Genomic DNA, 21,713 nt, shown 5'->3' with positions numbered 1-21,713 from the left:
GAAACCTGCTGAGTTGCAGGCGGGGAGAGAGAAACCGCGTGCACTTTGAGCTAATTCATCTATTAATTTGACTTTTTAGAGGATGAGGGATCTACCGTGAATTAAACTCAGGCAGACTGCCATTGCTGGATGAGTATCGTAACTTGCTTTACAATGCTCTAAACAATAAAACGGGTGATAAGTTACCTCAGCGTCGATGGCACGGACAGTGGCTGTTAAGCACATTGTCGTGGCGGTGACTATAATGTCACAACTGACGCCCCTGGGCACTGGCTCATAATTCGCCATGTTAAGTGCAGTCACAAATGTAATAGCGCCGCACTTTTTTGACCAATGAATTTCCTTGACTTTTCCAAGACCTTGCCAGTCGTTTGTGATTACTAGATAAAGACAAATCATTTTAGAGAGGTCACTGGGCTCATTCCAGGTACTCAGATTTGTCAGGAAGCAATGATGTGGACTAACAGTAAATATGTACGGATATTAAATGTCTGGTCAAGGTAATGCAAGTTGCTTTTATAAATACAGTGCTATGCTAAATAAGACCAATCTTCAATAAACATTTAAAGGTGTAAGTAATAATGCTGCAGTGCACAACATATATTTAATTTTTATTTTATTTTAGAGTAACAGTAACAGTATTATTACAATATATTTATTTTTTAATAATTGTCTTTAATAGTCTTTAATAATAATGATTATTTATTTTAGATTATTATTTTAGTCATATCGAAATGGTCAAAACAGTGAGAATATGGCCTATGATACCAAAAGTGGACAAGTTTAAAAAAAAAAATGTTTTAAACTCTTTATGTATGTATGCAAGTATTTCTTTCTTTCTTTCTTTCTTTCTTTCTTTCTTTCTTTCTTTGTCTGATCTCTCTCTCTCTCTCTCTCTCTCTCTCTATATATATATATATATATATATATATATATTTGTGTGTGACCCTGGACCACAAAACCAGTCTTAAGTCTCTGGGGTATATTTGTAGCAATAGCCAAAAATGCATTGTATGGGTCAAAATCATTGATTTTTCTTCTATGCCAAAAATCGTTAGGATAATAAGGAAAGATCACGTTCCATGAATATATTTAGTAAATTTCCTATTGTAAATATATCAAAACTTAATTTTTGATTAGTAATATGCATTGCTAAGAACTTCATGTGTCCCAAGGCAGCTTTATATATATAAATATATTCTGTGCAGATGCACCCCCTAATTAATTATTTCCTGAAAAAAAAATCATAATGCAGTATGTATTACAGAAAAACAAAACATTGCAATGTAAGTTTTTCCAATATTGTGCAGCTCTAGGAACAATTAATAAACAGTGCTTAGTCAATATAGTCAATTATCCTAACTGTAGGCTGTTTACAGTTACTAATATAGCAAATTGCACATAAATATAGTTTATGTGGGCACATTTATAGTCATTTCTCTTAAGCTTCTGAAGAGATCCTGGCACACATAGCAACTTTATTATGAATGTGCCTTTCAAATATGGTTGCCCTTAGAATCTAAAATATCCATTTTCAGAAATTGAGATTTCCTCCTTTATGATTTTCAGGGCCATTAACACCTTACCTAACATCACCTAAAGACAAATGACTTTGAGGCTACCTTTTGGTAGCTAGCAAGCCTCTGTCTCATTCTTACAGACAAATAGAAGAGGACATTTCAATCTTCTCTGCCAAAACCCATTTTAGAGACTGTGGATGCCTCTGACAATGACTGATTGTCTATGAGGGTGAACCTGCAAACTTTGGTTAAGTGTGTCCACATTTATGGATATGGGTTAAAAATATAACCACATGATGGATATTATTCCCCTCTATCACTCAAGTCAATATGGTTATGGCTGTCTGTGTGAAGACTGCAGGGGATCGAGAGAACAGATGCACTTGAGTGAAGGTCATGGTGAAAATCAGCATCAAAAGTTAGGCGGGAGAGGAAGCTGCAGTTCTGCCCATCGGCTACAATCAGAACAAGACTCGATCAAGCTACACGGATTCTGGAGATGCCAGTGGACAGCGGTCACCTCGGCGGCACAGCATCTGTTCACGGCCTGGCCAGAGCTCTCACGCAGATTGAAAGCTTATGCTATATGTGCCGTGCGGCAAGATAGATAGACACGTCATGCACGAGCGACACGGTTTGAAATATTGATCACCCAGAGCAGCGCTAACTATTATCCCCAGCTGCCTTGGGATAATTATATTCATTGTGAAATTAAAGGATCAAATTTTATGAAGGATTTCATCCTAATTGAATTTGAGATTGCAAACAACGAAATGCAGCTGTTCAAAAAAAAATCTTTCAATAAAAGATCCCTCTGAATGGTTCACTTATGAAGAACAAATCAAGCATTAGCAGTTTCTGTAAGTGACAGACCTTGTTGGACAATAAAAAAGAACACCACAGCACATCTACTGTACATAAATCAGGCATCTTTCACATTTCGTATTTTGTGTTCAATTCTTTGTCTCAGCCAAGAAACATAATTATTGTCAGTGTAACCTTCACAAATTTTCATAAGACCTTCAAACCATAACAGCAACCATATAAACAAGTTCAACAATAATTTGAGGTCACTCACAGCTTTCAATAGCCAGGATGGTGACGTTGTGTACAGCATTGGCTTCTCTGTCTAAAGGCTTAGCCGTGCTGATGACTCCTGTTGTTGCCTCGATGTTGAAAAATCGCTCCAAGTCTGTGTTTCTGTCTATTGAATACCTGGGAAAAAAAGTTTTAATGAATTTCAAGCTTTGACTTTTAAATGAATTCTATAGATATGACCTGAAGTCACAGCCCCAACAGCAATCATTATTTTCAGTGGCTCTTAGGCACAGAACTACTTAATTATGAGCATTTGTCTTTCAGCACAGAACACAGAGTCCCACAACTCATTTATAGTCAACATTTGCATCCACTCCCACGTAAACAAATAAAATAATTTAATGCAATAATAATAGCACTAATGAATTGCATATGTATTATCTTAGGCCTGTTTTACATTAACATGCATTTATGTGATTGACTTGAAATCAGATAGCACTTAAATGCGTAATGTAATGTGTAAATATACTCGAGACACACTGTGACGCATTTTCTTTATTCACATGTAACTATGTGAATAATATTATGTTCACTACTGTACAAAAGTTTAGGATCAGTAGTTTTTTTTTTTTTTTTTTTGTTAAAATAGAAAACAGGTATTTTAAATTGTAACAATATTTCACAGTATTACCAATTTTAATGTATTTTTGATCAAATAAATGCAGTGTTGGTGAGCATAAGAGTCAAAAACATGAAATGTCACCAACCCCAAACCTTTAAACAGTAGTATATGTGAGATTTTTAGCAAGCCATTTTGCACAGATAACTGTGATCAGATTTCTATCCGTAGACATATTACACTGCGAGGGAAGAATGCAATTCAGTTAAAGTCTGACTAGATATTATCTTGATACCGAAATGGGGTATTATTTTTTATTAAGGTTTAAAAACTTTAATTAAAAATGCTGTAGTCTTTCTCAAGATTTAATCTTGCCTTCATAAAACCAGTATCACTGCTGTGTAAAGTCATTCCATGAGGCCATGTCCTACCTAATGGGGCTATTGGTGGAGTCTGGGTCCAGAGCAGAGACTGTCCCTATGATGGTTCCCACTTTAGCAGCTTCAGAGACGACCATTTTGCTGAGCGGAGAGGAGAAGATAGGAGGCTCATCTACATTCTCCACAGTCAGCCTCACCATCGCCGTATCACTGAACGGTCCTTGAGACAAGAACCGTGGGTCTATGTTCCTGTTGGATGCCTCAATTTTCAGAGTGTAGCTTGACTTTGTTTCAAAGTCAAGATTCTGAGGTAAAGAGCACAAAAGGAGGGAGGGAGAGCAGAGGAAAAAGTTTAGAAATAGTTCTGAAATTATAAACAAGGACAGAGAATATGTGGTAAGCATCCAGGCAAGTAATAAACAGGGTTCACATTTGAAATCTAGCTGTGATGTGTGTACGTATATAATGCATCCAAGAACCCTTGATCCACTCCTTTTAGCTCTCATATTTCATTTAAGTATTGTTATCGATTGACAGGACAGAGAAGAACAGTGTCAAAGCAGTACATTGATTTTAAGACAGAGATACATGATGCCGAAAATGTCTTGTGGAATACTTTCTCATATAGTCATTTATCACCCCTGTCTGCTGTAATATGCAGCACATTGAAAACTACCTTCCGAGCCTCCTTCATATCACTGACAAAACATAACTTCCCTGAGGGTACAACAAAGCCAAATCCAGCACTTGTGAATGTTTAGCTGTAGTTTTAAAATGAGAAGTCAGAGTCAGTCAGTTTATTGTCAACTCTATCCTACATTGTTTCCCTGGAAACCACAGTGCAAATATAAAACACTGTACTGTATATACAATATACAGATTTTAAAATGTAAGTTTTCAAAAAGATTATATTTGTTTTCATGCTCATTGCATATTTTTTAGAAAATGTCTCTGTGTAAATGTCAAGTGGTGTAACCAAGTAAAAGTAATAAAATGTTTTCCATATAGCTTGAATTCACTTGAGTGCACAAATCTATTCCAGAATTTCCGAAACGCTGTTTTATTTTAACTAAAAAGAATGTTTTTCAAGATATAAAAAATATTTATGTTTTTAAATCATTATGTTTTCTTTGGATTTTGGAGATTTTCAATATTTTACATTTTATTAAATATTAATATTTTGAAACAGAACTGATGCATACTAATGCATATTTTTAAAGAAACAACAATAAATTAATTTTCCAAACTCCAATGTTTTTCCCCAAGCATTACAGCCTTGTAGAGCTACACCACCTACACATTTTTTACTTTAAGCTCCACCAAAAAAACCCCAACCAAAATGCATTCTAATTTGGAAATTAACAACACAATTATAATAAAGATAACTGCAAATCATCTAAAATTGATTTGAGCACAAAAAATAGTGCCACATTGACACATATAAAAATATATACATACATTCATATGCTAGAATCAAAACACATTACACTATAATAGTAAAAATGAAACATTATGCAGGGGATAGTTGGAAAATCTATTTGGCTTTAATTTAAAACAGCTAAATTAATATAAAAGGCCCCAAAATGTGCAATACACCTGAAAGAAATTCCTCTGTATGAATTTGTATGTCTATAACATATGATACATAAACATGGGGGATGGGTGGGAGTAAGGTGGGTCAAAGCAGTTGAGGAGCATGATAGCCTGTGGGAAGAAACTGTTCTCAGGTCCAGTAGTTCAGGAGTGTATATACTCCTGAGGCTTCTCCCAGAAGGAAGAGAGGCAGAAAAAGCTGAAGGCCAAAGTATTGTCCTTCATTCTGTTACTGACTTTCTTTAGACACTACTTCGGGGGAAATAACATGCTGAGTGGCCTGCACTGTGGGGGCTTCCAGTGAGAGGAAGAGCAGTTTCCAAACACTGTTGATTTCCTGAAGTCAACAATTATCTCTTTTGTCTTGTTGACATTAAGAGATGGTTGTTGACTCCTCAACATTTTTCTAGGTCTCTCATCTCCTCTCTGCATGCCATCTCATCATTGTTGTTGATGAGCCCTAGCACTGCCATGTCATCTCTAAAGTTGATGATATGGTTGCCGGGGTGCCTGGCAACCAGGCTGAGAGTCAACAGCAAGAACAATAAAGGGCTGAGGACATGGCCCTGGGGGACACCGGTAGTAAGGGTGACAATTTGGGAGGTCTGGTCATGGATACTGGCTGCCCAAGGTCTGTTTGTCAGAAAATCAAACAAACAGCTGTGATGTTTATTTTTGAAGAAAAAGCATGCCAAAAAATATCCAAAAATTAATAATAATAATAATAATAAAAACTTAAGTCAATAAATAATGAATTTTAAGATGTTATTCATGCTGGACAGTTTTGCCATAAGCAAAATGTCAGGAGTCAAGTGTAGGTGGGCTGGAGGTCTTGGGTCATGACCAGCCATTAACAGCACTTCATTACCATATCTGTGAAAGCAACACGATGCTAGCCATTAATGCATGCTACTGTTGAGTTCTTCAGCATTCTTTCGCCACACAGGCACAGAGTAAATGACTCTGACAGGAACTCAAAGGGATCTTATATTAGAAATGATCCCAGTGGTTGTTAGCATCTTCTATACGCATAGCCTGAGATTAACTTCTGACGATATCTAAAGATACATGCTTTTTACATCTAGCACATTTTCTTATCGCACTCCCTTTACAGGCATGAAAAATTTATCGCCTTCACTTATTTCCTGTCATAGCAATGGAGCCGAAAGTACATATAAGGTTTGGACTGTCTCTGGCCTACCTTCTGTAGAGTTATGACTCCTTCCTGGGTATCTTTGTCTGGCGCGACCCTGAACACCCCAAGGCCGTCGCCCTCTATAATTCTGTAGTCCATCTCAGCATTTGGTCCGATGTCAGAATCCAAGGCTTTTATCTTGGCCACCACCGATGCCACAGGCAGGGATTCAGGCACGGCAAACTGATAGGATTCTGCAAAAGAGGCCCGGCAAACACACACACCCACACGCAGAGGTTATTGATGATGCTATTTCTCTTTTTTCCTTCCTTATCACCCAGCTGTTAGGGCCAGGTCTGAACTAATAATGTATCTCTCTGCTCCGTAGCAGGTAAGACACTCTATAGATATAGCAAGCAAGAGGACAGACTAAGCTCTACACACTCCCGGACACATACTGATGCCGATGATGGTATCATGCAGCTAAAAATAGGGACAGAAATAACTATGACAATGATCTAAAAAATCCTCTATTATAAAATAAGATTGTTCATTTCTATTCAAAAGATCATCTACCTGATAATTACACAGCAACTACAGCGAGTGCTTGATCTCTATAATACAAGATCAGCCTTAGCCATTAAAAATCTCAGATTACTCGCATGCAAATGAAATGGGAAGGCAGCATGCATTAATGATGGATCGGGTCCACATTAGTTTTATAAGCAGTGGAAGAATCATACTCCGTGAAAAACGGGGTGGGTTGTCGTTAACATCCGTCAGCATGACCGTCACTGATGTTGTGCCTGAGAGTCCTCCCATCTGACCAACCATGTCTTTGGCCTGGATTACCAGCAGATATTGGTCCCGTGCTTCTCTATCCATGTTGGGCAGAGCCGTCCTCACAATGCCTGCACAGAAAAAAAGTTGAATTGTTTTCCTAAACGTAGTGTTGATTAAAATGTAAGAAACATGGAGGGTTGTTGATGCATGAGATGTACTGTGTAATGATAACATCCTCCTGGCCTGTAAAAGCTGCGAACAAGCACCTAAATTACAATATGGATCACTTTCCCTCTGCATTATAGGGAGATGGAGTGTGCATCAATTAAAATAGGATTACCATTTAGTAATCTAAATAGCAAGGACCTTTTCCAGATTTGTTAGGCCATATCATAATGGATCTCTCATCGATGAGTCAAATTCACTGAAGCCAGTGCATGACTGTAAATCAATTTCCTCTCCAAGTCATTGTTAGTTTTGGAATTATCATTGCTTGGCACATTCGAGAGTGATTAAATAGTACCAACTTCACTTTTGCACACAGGAAGCTATGATAAATCCTAATCAATAAGCACTGCTATTTGCTATATCTGGCTTCATTTTCCTCCACATGTTGTGGTGGCGTCTCTAAAATTAGTCGCACATTTTAAAAGAAAAAGGAGAAAAAGTTTAATCAAGGTTTGTAATTTACCCTGTTGATTGAGTCCATATGTGGAAATGACCTCAGTTACAGCTAGAGTGCTGATTACATTAAGGATTTCATTCCCTGTAATCAGGAGGTAATGTGCGCCAGCAACTTCATCACAAGTCCCATCAACTTTTTCTTTCTTTAAGTGAGTCAATCAAAACAGCAGTCTCTTGACGTTTGCATGTTTCCATTACAGGAATTGGTGGTTACCACGTCATAGCTTTGAAAAGACTTGTCGCTCAAGTGACAACAGAAATTGTGTGGTGCTTTTCATTTTTAGAAATGAATCTGAATTAGATATTGTACACTGTTTACCTAAAGAGCTTGATTGGAGAGAATGACTCAAAATCTTGCTGCTGGATAAGATTTTAGTGCTTAAATATTTTGCTGCAATGTTATAAACATTTGTAATTTGTGCGTACCTGTCTTTGGTTCCACTGAGAAATAGGGTTGTCCTTCAAGGATGCTGTACACGACTCTGGCACTGTTTCCATATGTGGGGTCATCTGCGTCAGTCGCCTTAACCTCAACTACAGATGTGCCTGGAACAAATTATCCACGCAATTTGGTCAAATGGTACCAGACATGTATTGGCATTGAGCCTCACTTGATTACAGAACTGAAATCTGATGTAGCCTATCACGAAAACATGAACAGGCTCAAGTAAACCAATAAAGAAACATTAGGATGCACATAAGTAGACGTCTATTGTTCTGTTCCAGCAGATTTTTTTTTTTTTTTTAAAGAAGTCTCTCCAAGGCTGTATTTATGTGATCAAAAATTTGGTACAAACAATAATATGGAAATACTACTACAACTTTAGATAAATATTGTCAATTTTTAATATAGTATATAAAATACAATTTATTCCTGTGATATGCATTAAAAGAGGCTTCTCTTGCCTCCCTGAACAATCTGACATGCTGTCAGTCGCAGAAACGAGGCATCTGCCGCAGATCGCTAGCATACATGAAGTTCATTAGAGCGTTTTGTAAGTAATTACATTTAATAAAAGAGCCACAGTAGCTTCCCCAGTGACAACAACTTTCATTTCCATGGTGCGTCAATTTCCCCAGAAAGTACGATTATGTTCTCTTGAACACATGGGATGGAAACGCTGCTTTATCCGTAAATTATTTTCACGATTGTTTTTGACATTTTTCGCATAAATTAACATCGTAACTATGATAGAAACATATCTTGTGTTGGCTTCTGCAGTATTTTGTATTCTTGTGCCTGTCTTGATTACAGAGTACAGAGCTGGTGTTGCCTCAGTTCTCATTAAGCCATGCATCCTTGCAAAAAGCCCAGAAGGACAAAACAAATCTAATCGGAAGCCAAACACACATTTTAAACACAATTCTGTATGTGGCCTGCACTTGCTTTTCCTTATCTTATATTGACTTTCTATTGTTTTTATAGCTTTTTTCGCAGTGATAGAAACTGGAGCACATATACCATCGTTAAAAAGTTTTGGGGACAGTAAGATTTTTATTGTTTTTGAAAGAAGTCTCTTATGCTCACCAAAGTTTATTTAATATTTGACCAAAAACACAGTAAAACAGTGATATTCTAAAATATAATTACAATTTCAATTAACTGTTTTATATTATAATATATTTTAAAATATAATGTGCAAAGCAGAATTGTCAGTACCGTTACTCAAGACTTCAGTGTCACATTATCCTTCAGAAATCATTTTAATATGCTTTTGATGATTTAGTGTTCAAGAACATTTCTTATTATCACAGTTGATATCAGTTGTGCTGCTTGATATTTTTGTGGAAAAGTGATACATTAAAGATTATTTGATGAATAGAAAAAACAGCAGTTTATATTTTGTTGTTATTATTATTATTTTTATTTTTAAAAAAGTGAAAGTCTTGTAAAAGTCTGTTTCAATGCATCATAGCTAAATATAAGTAATAATTTCTTTCAAAAACCTAAAAGGTAGTGCAGATTCTGTACTTTACCATTTATTCTTTAGAACTGGAGCATGAAGGGAAGTTTAGCTCTGCTTTACTGGCTTACTGATATTTCCCAGATTTGATTTAAACTGTAAAATTTCTAATGAAAAGTGCCAGGCCTTCATTTGAGCGCAATTTACAGACCGCTCCTGACTGCGGTGTTCCTCAGAAATGCAGATTATCCTTAAATGCGTTTGCTTGTAAAAAAGTAAAGGAGACATTTGGGGACAGGCCCAGATGTTGTCATATTGGTAACCTAAGCATCTGGAGGCACAGCTGAGTGTACAAAAACACAGCACCATGGCAACACCTCACCGCAGGGACCGAGGCCAAATGAGTGTTACTCTTTATCTGATGGTGTGATGTGATTTCATCTCTTATAGGTAACCTTGTACCTCTGCAGACTCTTTAGATTCAACAGGCGGGTACATTTATAGCCAGTTAAGGACACCGGCATATGGTCAGCCCTTAAATACACATCATAGTGAAACCGCAGTGTGTGAAAATGATTGGATGGGAGTATAAGGCATATGTTGTGAATTTCCATTCGGCCTCATGCTGACGTCTGGCTTGAGGGAGAGGTGTCTGGGTTAGGTTGTGGTCCTCACACTTGCAAACAATCTCTTGTTTCTTAATTACCAAATTAAATTAATCATTTTCTCGTTAATCAAATCCATTCATCACCGGTTGACTGCTAATGAATTTAAATGGATCTATAAAGCAGTCATTGAGGATAAGGGTCGCTTGCATTCACAGAGGCTAATGGCTTTGTTCACGCCGTCGGACAGACAGTGGCAGCCAGCATGTTAATTGCTCTTATAAAAAAGCATGTCAATGCTTACATGATTGTCAGCTACTACGCTCCGCATGGTCGAACTGACAAACAAGAGCCTCGTACCGAGGGCATTCATTATGTATATCACTGTTCTTAGCTGATCCACAGCAAACCCTCAGTATCTAAACAAATATGTGACACAATTACCAATAATCATCATGAAACTGAATGTCAAAACATCTGTTATGGATGCACCAATATTTATAACCTGACTGATATGATAAACTGATATTTGTTTGATCTTTTCAACTAATTACTGATGAATGTTATACTATTTTGTCCATTTACAGTAATTTAAAAATAACACAATGTAAACGCATGTATGTACACAATAAGTGCATTGTACCAAATGATTAATTTAAATGTAAGTACATAGTAGTTAAGGCCACCTAATATAAAGTGGGACCGAAAATGTTTCTGTCAACAGCCAGAAAAAAAAAGGAATAAAGGAATAAAATGTTGTATAAAACCAGGCATATGATATATGAACAAACCCCTCAGTCAAAACCTTCAGAATACAGATAGGAATAAACCTGTAAAGTTGTGTGTATGTAAGTGCTACTAAAGTGGATATTTCTGGCTCAGTGCATGAGAAAAAAAAAAAAAAAAAAAATTTAATATGTATTGTAATTTAAATATGCAGGAGTAAATAGACAAAGTGCAATCAAATAAACACTTAAAAGTGTATTTTGAATGTTTTCTTTCCACTACTATGAAACAAAATCTCAAAATTGACCAGAAAAAAAAAAAAGGTTTTTGCTTGTAGTGCCTTTTTTTAAGGCACTTACTTTTTCAACATTAATTTTATGTTTAGATTGCCTTTGCTTTTAAAGCTCACTTAAAGAAAATGAGCATGCACAATTTAATGCCCAAAATCAACCAATACTCTAAAAAATGCTGGGTTAAATACAACCCAGTGCTGGGTAAATATTGGACACAACACATGCTGGGTTGTTTTCAACCAACAGTTGGGTTAAATGTTTAACCCAACCTTCTGGGTAGTAACCCAACCGCTGGGTTCGTCCATATCGTCCATGTATTTAACCCAGCATTTTTTAGAGTGTAATGAATCGTTTATAAATTGTGCAGATATATTATATATTCCTAACATCCCTCTTTGATTAATTGTTTTGTATGAACAAATCAAAGTCACTTACCAACAGGAGACATTTCGGGTACTTGAGCATTGTAAGGGCCATCCAGGAACTTGGGCTCATTGTCATTGATATCTTGCACTTTGATAACAAATTCTGACTCTGGTTCTACTGGCAGGTTGGTGGCCCGGTCTCTGGCCTGAGCTCGCAGCGTGTAGTAGGCCTGTTCCTCCCGGTCCAGGCGCTTTGTGGCATGTATGTCGCCTGTGTTCTCATCGATGGTGAAAATAGATGTTGCACCTTCACCATTGAGGACGTATTTTACTTTTCCCTCACCTTTGTCCACATCGGAATGAAGCTACAGGGAAAGAAGAAATGAGGAAACAGTCATTCATATCTATTATTATTGTAACAGTTGTCTAGTTAGCATAGTAATGAATAATCCCAGTAATTGTGTTTACTCATGAGAAAGTACTTCTGCAGTGTTTTAAATAATAAATGGGGATAAACCATCTCCAGCAGATTTGTGCAAGTCAACAAAAGGGAATGGACTGAATAAATGTCAAAATTTACAAGTTATTCTTCCTCACACATCTCAGAACACAGATGGATTAAAAAAAAATTCATCTTTCATTTTTATACAGAATATGGCTTGAGGTGCTGTTGCTGTGAGTTACTTTTCCAACTAAAAAAAGAAAAGAAAAAAAAGCCATGAACGTCAGTGGGAAAAATCTCACGGTCAGTCGTTCTGTCCTGAATGTTTAGTCAGATTTGCAGGGGATACAGTTATTTTGTGAGCAGCCTGACAATTATACATGGTTTGTTGTTTTATATTAACCATTGTGTTCAAATAGTGCCAAAAAGGCACATTTGTAATAAACCATAAAAACTGGCCAATTTAATTCACAGTCCAGAAATCCTCATCATGAGCCCTTTTCTCATGCCATTACCATTTTATGGCAACTGACTTGGTATTTCCGTCACCAGCAGTGAGTGATTTTATTTACTTGTTTATTTCTTGAAAGACTTTATTTCCCTCTCTGGGGGATTATAAGCCAAGTCCTTAGCTGCCTTTCCTCCCTTTGCTTTTCTTTCCTTTATATAAATCTAACATTTTTTGTCTTCAAATCCACATTTCTCAGGAGACCGTCTTTCACTGTGGAACAATACTTTCATGTACAGGATCTAGCCGGTATGAAATGACAACTTGTTTGCTTCATTTAAGCAGTCCTGTCATATCATAAGTCTTTATGATGATGTTTTTCACAGACTCACAATGATTGGCTGGTGCATCATAGCTGTATTACTTTCATGGGACAAAGTGAACCTACGACTGAATTTGGGAAGATGGCAAGCAGAGTCCTGTGGTGTGACATGCAATAATTCATCTAAAACCATTTTAAACAGCATTATTCTAATGATTTTATATTACGCATGCAGTTTATGACCACATTCTCTATATGGAATTGTATTTTTAATTCATTTGTCACACCACAGGATTGCAAAAAGAAAAAAAAAAAAGCTCCCATCTAGTCACATCTGGTTTAGGTTGCCATTTACTTGACAATAAAACAGCGCTGCTCCACATATGATGTCAGTTAATCAAAAATTACAATGGTTTCAGTGCAGGAACCGAGTGTGCTAATGACATTTGAGGCTAATTAATCAAAGTAAATGTGTGTTTGGATGTCAGTGCTGGCAATTCTCCAAGGCCAACTCTGGTCTGATGACTGTTGTGTGGCTCGGCTCTGCATTTATTTTTTCAAATGTTTATTCTGACCATAATTCACCGTGATGATGACTGCAGATCATTAGATTCTGTGTGCTCAGCTATACCGCTCCGGCTCGCAAACTCATCTAAAATGATTACGATATATATATATATATATATATATATATATATATATATATATGTATGTGTATTTATATCTTTTCATCTGAATAAAGCTGTCAAACGTATTACCATCTTATTACCATTCTCAAAAGTTCAAAAAGTTGTCAAATTAACAACATTTATAATGCCATTTTTAAACAAGTGCCATTCTTTTGAGTTTTCTAGTCATCAGTGAATCCTGGAAAAAAAATATTTCCTTCACAATATTAAGCATCACAACATTAATAATAAAAATAATTCTATAATAATAATAATTCTTGAGCACTGGAGTAATGAATTCTGAAAATGCAGCTTTGCAATCACAGGAATAAATTACATTTTTAATAATTATAAATATAGAGAATGGTTATTTTAAATAGCAATAATATTTCATAATATTACTGTTTTACTGTATTTTTAATCAAATAAATACACCTTTTGTGAGAATAAGAGCATAAGAAAATAAAAAAGGAGCCGTGTATATGTTAGTGTACTCCAACAAGTTGACAAAACTGACTTTCAAACACATATGCAAACTTTGAAATTCTGGAAAATCTGAGCAAAAAATATAAAGAAATGTAATAATAATTGATGACCTATTCTGCACTACACAGATTTTTGTCCAATCAAATCTCTCTATTATGAGATTTGATTGGGTGATTAAAAAAAAAAAAAAAAACACAAATCCCTTCAGTAAGTTGTTTCAATAGGAAATACTGCAACACAGGAAAGAAAACAAGATTATAACTCAAAATGACATTGGAATGTCTGTGCCAAGTATTTCACATCAATATTATCCATGTTCTCAGACAGCTCTCTGAGCACAGCTCATTGTACATTTGTGCGTATGTGAATGCGAGGAAAACATGTGAATCACTCTCCTATGCAGGAATGCAACTCTGAGGTTGTCTCTAGACTTAGTCGTCTATCTTTTGGCCTTTGGCTCTTTTCAGCTCAGAGAAAGAGATAAAAAAGAAATAAGAAGTGGAGAGAAGGAGAGACGAAAAGGTGCACGTTAATGGGCTACTGAGAACAAGAACAACAGGCTAAAACAGGAGCGAGAGGAAGGAGGAACCGAGCCTGAGGAGGAAACTACTAGAGGAAGCCAGTTAGGACCGTGAAGTCTTGGGATGAGCGCTCACCTTTTCTCTCTCAGCCTTTAGTTAGACCTGCTGGCAATCTTACCGCCCCTAACGAACTGGCTGAGTCATGCTATGTCTGAGTGTGTAAATCAGCAATGTGGGTTGTTGTTGACGGGGGTGATAGCACAACGTAAGGTTTCCTTCATCTGGACCGGCACCAGTCTCACGCTGCCAACGCATTCCGCCACAATAAAGAAGATAAATGAAGACTGTCATTACATCCCTGTCATCTGTCTCTGGCAAACCAGCGAGCCCAATTACGTTGTGAGATTACAAACGCTGCCTGTTTTACACACAGCTAATTTATGTTCATCTGTCTCCTTCTTGGATCCTGCAGGGGTGCCCTTAATATGACGCTCTGTCTCTTACCCGCTCTCACTCCCTCCAAATACGGAAAGATTATGGATGTGGCAAACGTAGAAGTGTCTTGCCTGCCAGCGCACATCAATTACTTTCCTCACAATCCCACCTAATGAGTGACTTTCAAACTGAAATGAACTTCGTAATAAATAACACAATTGATATGAGTGCCGTTGCTTGAGTGATCGGCACTGGCGAGGCGTTCTCTCTGATTTAGTGTAATTTCTTCATAGCGATTCAGAAGCTGTGACTAAAATTGCACAGCAAGATATATTACAGATGGTGCCTCCCTTAATTAACTACATCTACTCAATCAAAGCAATGAACATGCCTCTTGTCTGTGAATTAAGCACTGCAAAATAAGCTGCATCATATAGCTGTGCAGATATTACTAGTTTTATGAAATTACAAATATATACAAATAATAATACAAAATATTAAGCAGCAACATTTCATTTCACACTGATAATAAATGTTTCTTAAGCACCAAATCATCATATCAGAGTGATTTCTAAAGGATCATGTGACACTGAAGACTGGAGTAATGGCTGCTGAAAATGCATAACAAGAATAAATTATGTTTTGTAACACAATGAAATAGAAACACTGTTTAAAAAATTCTAATAATATTTCAATATTTTTACTGTATTTTTTGATTAAATAAATGCAGACTTTAAAAAAAAAAATCTTATCAACCTTAAACTTTTCAGTGGTATTATATATAAGCAGTATGAACTGTATGGAGACTAATGCACATTTAATATGTTTTACCATAGGCTACTCTTTGCCATGTTATAGACTCGTACCTAAAAAAACTGATTAAGGAAGTATACTGTATTTCGCAAACAGCTTTTAACTGCATTTAGGCTACCAGTAGTCACAAAACAGCAATGCTTACTTAGGCCTATCATAAGAAATAACATAGCTTTTTCCTAGCCTACATATATATATATATATATATATATATATATATAATGTGTCTACCTTCTACACTCTTTTTAAAAACACCACAGTTAGATATTATGCAAGACCTGTGGTAAATTATCATAAAATAACTCTGAATGGCAACAGTAGGCCTACTTCATGTTCATGTTTCTAGTTGTATTAGCTTCAAGTACTGGATCAAACAACCTTCATACTTTCTGTCATTTCCTGGAGGAGAGGGTAACCTATTTTTGCAGTGATAGCATGATTAGCATTGCTCTTTGAGGATGACTGCGCTCTGTTGCAGGCTGACGAACAGGGGAAACTCCCACCACATCAAGGTTAGCACAGTGACTCAGCATCTGGTTTGTTTAAGAATCATCTATGAGTTTTCCACATGGCTGCTGGTTAGCATTATTGCAATTAGCTTTCGTGCTTCATTAGCATCACCATTCTAAAGCTAAGGGATTTAGGCCTAACTGATTGGACGCATTAAAATGTCATTATCTATTTTGTATCATAACATTTTGTTGGGAAAGATTAAGAATACATTTTTAGTTTTTAATGTCTGATGCCAGTCTGGCTTTATTTCCATGTAGTCTATGAACGAAAAAAGATCATACTAAAAATTGTCTTCAACATACCACCATGAGTGCTAGGCAGGCTAGGTTATATCTCAGGAAGGGAAGATGCCACTCCTCTGTTTTATTCACCTTGGATTTACCCCTAAAACTTTAAGTGCCGAAAACAGCACTTGCATTTGTCTGCCATAAATGCATTGCAAGACACGCAAACGATGTGAGCTGTTATCTTGAGACAATCAGAGATGGGAGATGTTTTATACTATAATTAGCATGAACAGGAATGTGCAAATTATACATTAACAGGGCTCCATACTGCGACTAAATGGTTTCATTTTGCGACTCTTTTCTGCAAGTTTTGTTAGAGCTTGCAAGTTGCCTGACTTTCTTTGATTATGCACTGCTATTTGTGTTGCGTATGAGAAAAATAAAATGGCACACGCTTCAAAAACAACGAAACAGCGCTACCTTTCTGAACCATTTATCAGTTTGGGCCAACAGACAGTGCAGTGCAAGCTCAGAGCAAGTATATTTATTTTCAGATCGACCTCACAACATCACTGTTAAACTGTGGTGCCGTTTATTAAAATGTCCAGTGAGAAGTGCTTAGATTTGGAAGTGTTTGGAGCAAATGTCCTTGTTAAAAGTCTCAATGTATTTGTGATTTAAACTGTGATTTTAAAAAAGTCTAGATGAAACCAGGCTGACATTCTTAGCATTTCCGTGAAATACAAGAGAAACATTGTGCCATGAATGAACAAATTCGAAGGCTGTTCAATACATAAATCACCAATATTTGTTTACCTAACACTAACTATAACCATGGAATTTGGGGGGGGGAATAATAATAATGTTATATTCATAATTAATGTTGTTATATTATTGAAACAGTCATGTATATTGTATTAAATGTATAACTGAAGTAAGGGAATATAATTGCAGTATTTAATTATTAAATAGTTTTTTTATTTTTTTACATTTCTTACAAATGTTACTGTTGCTATATATATATTATTCTACATATATATAAGTAAATTGACCTGCATTCCAAATTAAAAAAAAAAAAAAAACTTCAGTGTTTCACTGTCAAATGTGCATTATTTCTTATATTATGCAATATCAATAGTATCTGCACTTATGTTTGAAATAAAATATTAACATTGTGAGTATAATTTGTTTTTGTCCCTACCCCGACCCTACAAAATCAGGTGCAAATGATAGTCTGCATCAATCAATAATCAAAAAATCATTGGAACGAATTTAGATTAAGAAAACAGCATTCACGCCAACCAACTAAACCAAACTTTGATTTATGTTCACACCAAAAGCTCATAACACAAACCTCTAGCATAAAGGACTGAAGTGAGGCATGTTACAAGTTTGTCAGCTGTCATTAATTGCTGTGTAAGCACATAAGCATAGACCCGCATGATCTCATTAAAACGACAATTGCCTTAGAGATACCCTTGGCTCACCGTTTAAAGGTGAAAGAAACCCAGCTTGGCATTCTGGAGCCGTTTGTACATCAATTCTTTTTGTTTGTGACTTCTAATGGCTAACGACAGAGCCGGGACACCCATTGTCTTCCCTGTTCCAGGCTCAAGTGATGTAGCGCTTTCAATGTCATTTTCCTTTGCTTTTAAAACCATCTTACCACCCCGGGTAATCAAGAGCCGGGCTAAAATCTGCTCAATAATAAAGGCAAACGACTGAATCTGTGAGGAAAGGCAGTCATTTGTACTTGATAGCTTTTTACATACTGGATCTATTTGTCAGTGCCTTTCAATACGCTCTCTTGGTGTGGGATTCTTCCCCCTGTTGTAATATTTCACCTGAATCAACACCTGCAGAGTGCTATATAAATGCAAATGGTATTTTATTGTGTTGCCGAGCTGCTTTTCGCCGAGGAAGTGCGAGCCACATCTCGGCCTTATTGTGGAGGATTCCTTATTCCCTGTCATTAGATTCAGTGGTGTCAGCTCATATCACTCTCCATATGAGAAAGACTCAGCCGGATTCTATTAAAAAGCACCTCTGTGACTAGACACCCTCAATGCCCTCAGCCTTAATTATCTGAAAAGACACGATTCACTTTCTTCACCATCTCCATTTGTGGGTGTTCAGGTGCAAACCTGCACTCAGCGAGCGTATATGCGCACACACGCACACGCACACTCACAAGGTTGGCACTGGAGCCCGGGCCGTGACTGCCAACCCAATGACTTTCATCTGCACTGATGACAAATGGCCATGGCATGGACCAGTACGGACTGGAAGCAGATGAAAAGCGGCCCATCTTCTCCAGCGCTGCATTTAATTACCCAGCATATGTTAGAAATCACTCCAAAGAGGATTTGGGGAACGCTTGTTGATCCGCAACATGAAAAGAGCTCTTTCTCTTCTGTTTCATTTTGTTTAATTCAGTTTGCGCAAATCATTGATGTGGTGGGAGGGCGGGCGCAACAGAGGGCGCGTTTAATCTGCTCGGCCTGGCTGACGAAAAGCTTCCCGGTGGCCAGAAGGGGAGAGAAGTGTGGATCTCTCATCCTCGCCGCGGGGTTACGGCGGCACTCCTGGTCTGCTTCTCATTAAGTGCGCATTTAGAAGGTGAGCTATGAGTTGTTTTTGGCAGGCTAGGAAAAAGGAAATGCAAATGGGCTGCGACGGAAGTCAGCCTGGGAATGCTCTCCCCCCCTTGTGCTATTACACAGACTGCACCATCAAAGGATCCCCCCCAATTAAGGCTGAATTCAAAGCCTTTTTCTCTGGCACACTCAGTGAATATAGGCAGAATCTGATCGGACATTCAACGCCCAGCTGAGGGATTCAAACCGACGGGCCCTGCACATCTTATGAAGCTCAAATACGGCAATGAGAGGACAGCAAGCAGCTGAGAGGCCTTGATACAGTATGGTGGATAATCAGAGATGCATTCCTGTGATTCCGAACTAGAGGCGAGATTTTTAATTGCGTAGCGGGATACAAGTCCAGGTAACTTAGTGCAACGGAACTATTAACGACATCGGACACTTGTTTACGCTTATTCCGAAGTGAACTCGCATGGAAGTGCTTTAATGAATGTGTACTTTCAGTGGAGACACTGGGGTCATTTCTAATAATTGTTGATATTACTGAACTCACCCCGGAGACACGGATATGCATTATTCATCGCGCTCTCTTTGACATCCCTCTCGTTTGAGCATTTTATTCAAGCTGGACCTATCATATCCATATTCATCAGGCTGCAAAGAGGTCACCATGGGCAATAATCCCAGTCGCTGATGGTACGATATCAAGATGGCAAAGACATATTCATTAAATTCATTCTGGTATAATTTTGCAGATAATAACGGGTGAGCAGATTGGTCTTCGGTATGTTCGACCGCATGTTTGGTTGAGAATAAGCCTCTCTGTTCGCTTCTCTGCTCTTTGTTCAGAGTAACAAAAGCATTTTCCAGCATGAATTGCAAGTGAGAGACAATCGATAAAGCAAAAACCAAGAGCAGAAAATGTTATTTCAAGTGTTGATTAGAGACGGAAATTAACGGTTTCTTATGTTTCCTGCATAGAGTGTTTGAAGCCAAAAAAACAATGATGTAAATGACGAGATTCTGCATGATGGAGATCGGTGATGTGAAAATTGCTTCAAAAGGTTCTTCTCTTTTACTCTCTGGAAGCATCAAAGTCCCTCTTCAATCAGCCTGGAGTCTCAAATTTCTGCCTGGAAAATATGTTTGTCTCATGTATATGAGAGCACACCTCTTTTTAACTTTTAACTTTTTGTTTCTCCTTTTAACTTTCGGCATGAACATAAAAATGAGGTTGTTAGAAGTCTAGGGTATCATTAAGCCAACTGTTGCTGGCAGGGTTTAGTCTCTGCTCACTGTTAGGACAGGGTCTCAAAAGGTCAGAATAATCCACATACAATTTACGCCTACCCGTATGCACATCTACCTTGTGTGTAACATTCTCATGATATGTTTTTGCAATATGCATGAAACTGTGTATTGAAGATAAACTTTTGGCTCCCAAACTTCATCTCTTGCTCTTCTACTCACCTCTAAAATTGCAAAATGTTACTGTTTAAAATAAGTAATTTATTCCTGTGATGACAAGACTGATTGTTCAGCATCATTACTCCTGTCTTCAGTGTCACATGATCCTTCAGAAATCATTCTGATATGCTGATTTGGTAAGAAACATTTCTTATTATTATCAATGTTGAAAAAAGATGTGCTGCTTACCATTTTTGTGGAAACTGTGATACTTTTTGCAGGATTATTTGAGCATTTATTTGAAATAGAAATCTTTTGTAATATTAGAAATTACTTTACCGTTACTTTTGGTCAATTTAATGCCAAGTCCTCGCTGAATAAATGAGTTTTTGAGATGCAACTAATTGATTATTTTGTCTAGTAGGGTATATTTTCAAAAATAATATTGATTTTAATTATTTTTGCCCATTCAAGTTATATAAAATAGTTCAAAATTCTTTAAAATATGAGCTCATTCAGCTTTTCAGCTCAACTTTGGGTACATCTCATAATTTAATTACAATTAATAAAATATGTATTAACAAAATATCTAAATATAAATTAACATATCAGCTTCTCTGCCCCCTGGATATCAGCATCAGTAATGAAAAAATCCATCTCGGTCAACCACTACTCATATCTTTATTGTTTTGCTGTTGATACCAAGAAAAGGGGCATAGGCATATAAAGAAAGAGAATATGAAAATGGTCTATAAGATCTCATGGTAAGTTGTTTGTGAGGACTCTGTCTTTTATGTCTGTATTATGCTACCCTTATCCTGATGAATAAGGCCATCTTTCATGCTCACTAGTGATCAAAGGATGGATGTCCACATAAAAGCCAAGAAAGAAGAACAAGCAGTCAGCCAATGACCATCATACTGAATACATTCAGCACTTGAGACGCGGAAGATAAAGAAATTTAAAAGAGAAACCAAGAGGAAAATGTTATTGCTCAGAGGTTGTTCTTAATAGAGTTCTCAGTTCTGCCTAATTAACTTTGTCTCAGATGTTTCTCCTAGAATTCTTTAAAAAAAAAAGGAATTAGCTTTCCTGTAGCTCAAATAGCAGAGCATGGTGCTAGCAACGCCATGATCATGGGTTCAATGCCCAGGGAAAGCAAGAGCTGATAAAATGTAAAAAAAAA

The 21,713-nt window shown here is 37.0% G+C and overlaps 1 protein-coding gene across 1 annotated transcript in view; it reads right to left on the bottom strand.

Annotated features, from left to right (window-relative positions):
- cdh7a (cadherin 7a) overlaps window positions 1–21,713 on the bottom strand; it is a 56,659-nt gene that overhangs the window by 23,617 nt on the left and 11,329 nt on the right. Inside the window, exons 3-8 of the mRNA XM_058761528.1 lie at window positions 11,716–12,010; window positions 8,179–8,298; window positions 7,029–7,196; window positions 6,352–6,539; window positions 3,609–3,862; window positions 2,599–2,735 (exon numbers count right to left, since the gene is read on the bottom strand). Of these exons, the coding sequence (XP_058617511.1) occupies window positions 2,599–2,735; window positions 3,609–3,862; window positions 6,352–6,539; window positions 7,029–7,196; window positions 8,179–8,298; window positions 11,716–12,010 (1,162 nt within the window). The remainder of the gene's footprint in view (window positions 1–2,598; window positions 2,736–3,608; window positions 3,863–6,351; window positions 6,540–7,028; window positions 7,197–8,178; window positions 8,299–11,715; window positions 12,011–21,713) is intronic.

Source organism: Onychostoma macrolepis, chromosome 02, assembly GCF_012432095.1.
Source record: "Onychostoma macrolepis isolate SWU-2019 chromosome 02, ASM1243209v1, whole genome shotgun sequence".
NCBI classification, from domain to species: Eukaryota; Metazoa; Chordata; class Actinopteri; order Cypriniformes; family Cyprinidae; genus Onychostoma; species Onychostoma macrolepis.
Note: the sequence above shows the minus strand (reverse complement) of the source record. Positions and strands in the feature narration are given on the sequence as shown.